Here is a 1,485-nt window from a genome sequence, read left to right as displayed (position 1 = left end):
CCGGCGCAGATGCGTGTTCTCCTTCTTCAGCGCTTCCACCTGCCGCACCAGCTGGTCGTACGATGCGATGGAGCCAGACATCTTCAGCTCGTCCAGGGCCTGTGGAGACAGGGGATGGGGATGGGTGCAGGCAGCACACCCGCCACGACGCCCCTTCCCCGGAGCACCGGGGCCAGCAGTGGCCGGGCTCGGGCCTCGCTGCTCCAGCTCCAGCTCCAGCTCCAGCCGTCTCCCCAGGCACGAGGCACCGAACAGCTGGAGATCCTGGCACTGGGGGCCAGACAACGGCCACAGCGGGGCAGCCTCACCGCGTCGGGTGCTGCATGGCTGGGGGGGGCGAGGCCACCCCTGCCGCACGCCAGCAGGGGACAGCGAGGGGAAACTGAGGCACGGGGACATGAGGATGGGAAGCAAAAGCCCCAGCCTGTGCCCTGGGCATCGGGCTGCACTGCTGCTCCGCGCAGCACCGGTCAGCTGCAGCCACCTCTCCATCCCTGACCCGGCTCCCAGGGGTGGCCTCGACCCCCCTGGCTCCAGCCACTTCCACCCACAGCCGTCTCCTCCATCTGGGCAGAACCAGGTGCCGGGACCCCCACCCGTGTCTCAGCTTTCGGGCCCCCCCAGCGGTGCGGGGAGGCCCTGGAAGAAAAAGGCCCCTTGCCCCAGCCCCCTTGCCCCAGGCAGCACCCCCGGCTCGGCGTGGTGTGGGCAGGGGGCCAGCCCAGACACCCCCGGCCCCGCCAGGAGACAAAGGCTCCAGCCCCGGGAAGCCTCGAACAGCTCGTGTCGGGGCAATTCCCGTGCGACGGTGAATAAATCACGGCCATCACGAGAAGCGCTGGAGATGCTGCCAAGGCAGGCAGCCAATCCCGGGCCGGTCCAGGATCTCCGGTTGCTACGGAGACAGCCAATCGTGCGCCAGCAGCCGGGCTATAGGAGCCAGGACATTCATGCTCCCATCCCGGGCTCCCAGCAAGGCCGGCCCGCGGATCCTGGACGCGGCGGCCGCGGAGCTGAGGGCAGGGCCCGGGCCCGGCTCCAGGCGGGCAAAGCAGAACTGCCGCCGTCCTGGGCCAGGCAGATGCCCGCTGGCCTGGGCAGGATTTGGATGAACCCATGCCCGCGCCCTTGGGAGCCGTGCCCAGCTCCCATGCAGCTGAGACAGCGGAGAAGCCCTGCAGCTGGGGACAGGGAAACTGAGGCAGGGAGCCGGGAGGGCTCATCCTCCTCCCCATCGTCTCCGGGGCTGAGCAGGGCCCGTGTCCTGGCTCCCTGCACGCGGGTCCGGATGGCGGGCGGGCGGGCGCCTGGCCGTGCCCAGCAGTGCCGCCCTCCCTGCCAGGCGCTCGGTGCTGCCGCATCAGCTCGGCCCGGCTGTGGCACGGAGCGTTTCCCAAGCGGGGCCTCGACGCGCCTCGCCGAGGCTGCCCTGGCGGGGGACACTGAGGCGCCGAGCAGGCCTGTCCCCCCAGCGCTGGCGGCGGG

General features: G+C 71.2%; 1 protein-coding gene across 1 annotated transcript in view; it reads right to left on the bottom strand.

Moving 5' to 3' along the window:
• APC2 (APC2, WNT signaling pathway regulator) overlaps positions 1–1,485 on the bottom strand; it is a 32,244-nt gene that overhangs the window by 19,003 nt on the left and 11,756 nt on the right. Inside the window, exon 2 of the mRNA XM_019513162.1 lies at positions 1–99. Within this exon, the coding sequence (XP_019368707.1) occupies positions 1–99 (99 nt within the window). The remainder of the gene's footprint in view (positions 100–1,485) is intronic.

Source organism: Gavialis gangeticus, unplaced genomic scaffold (genome assembly GCF_001723915.1).
Source record: "Gavialis gangeticus isolate Ggan-Ray unplaced genomic scaffold, GavGan_comp1, whole genome shotgun sequence".
Lineage (NCBI taxonomy): Eukaryota > Metazoa > Chordata > Crocodylia > Gavialidae > Gavialis > Gavialis gangeticus.
The sequence above is the reverse complement of the archived record's forward strand: the minus strand, read 5'-3'. Positions and strand labels throughout refer to the sequence as shown.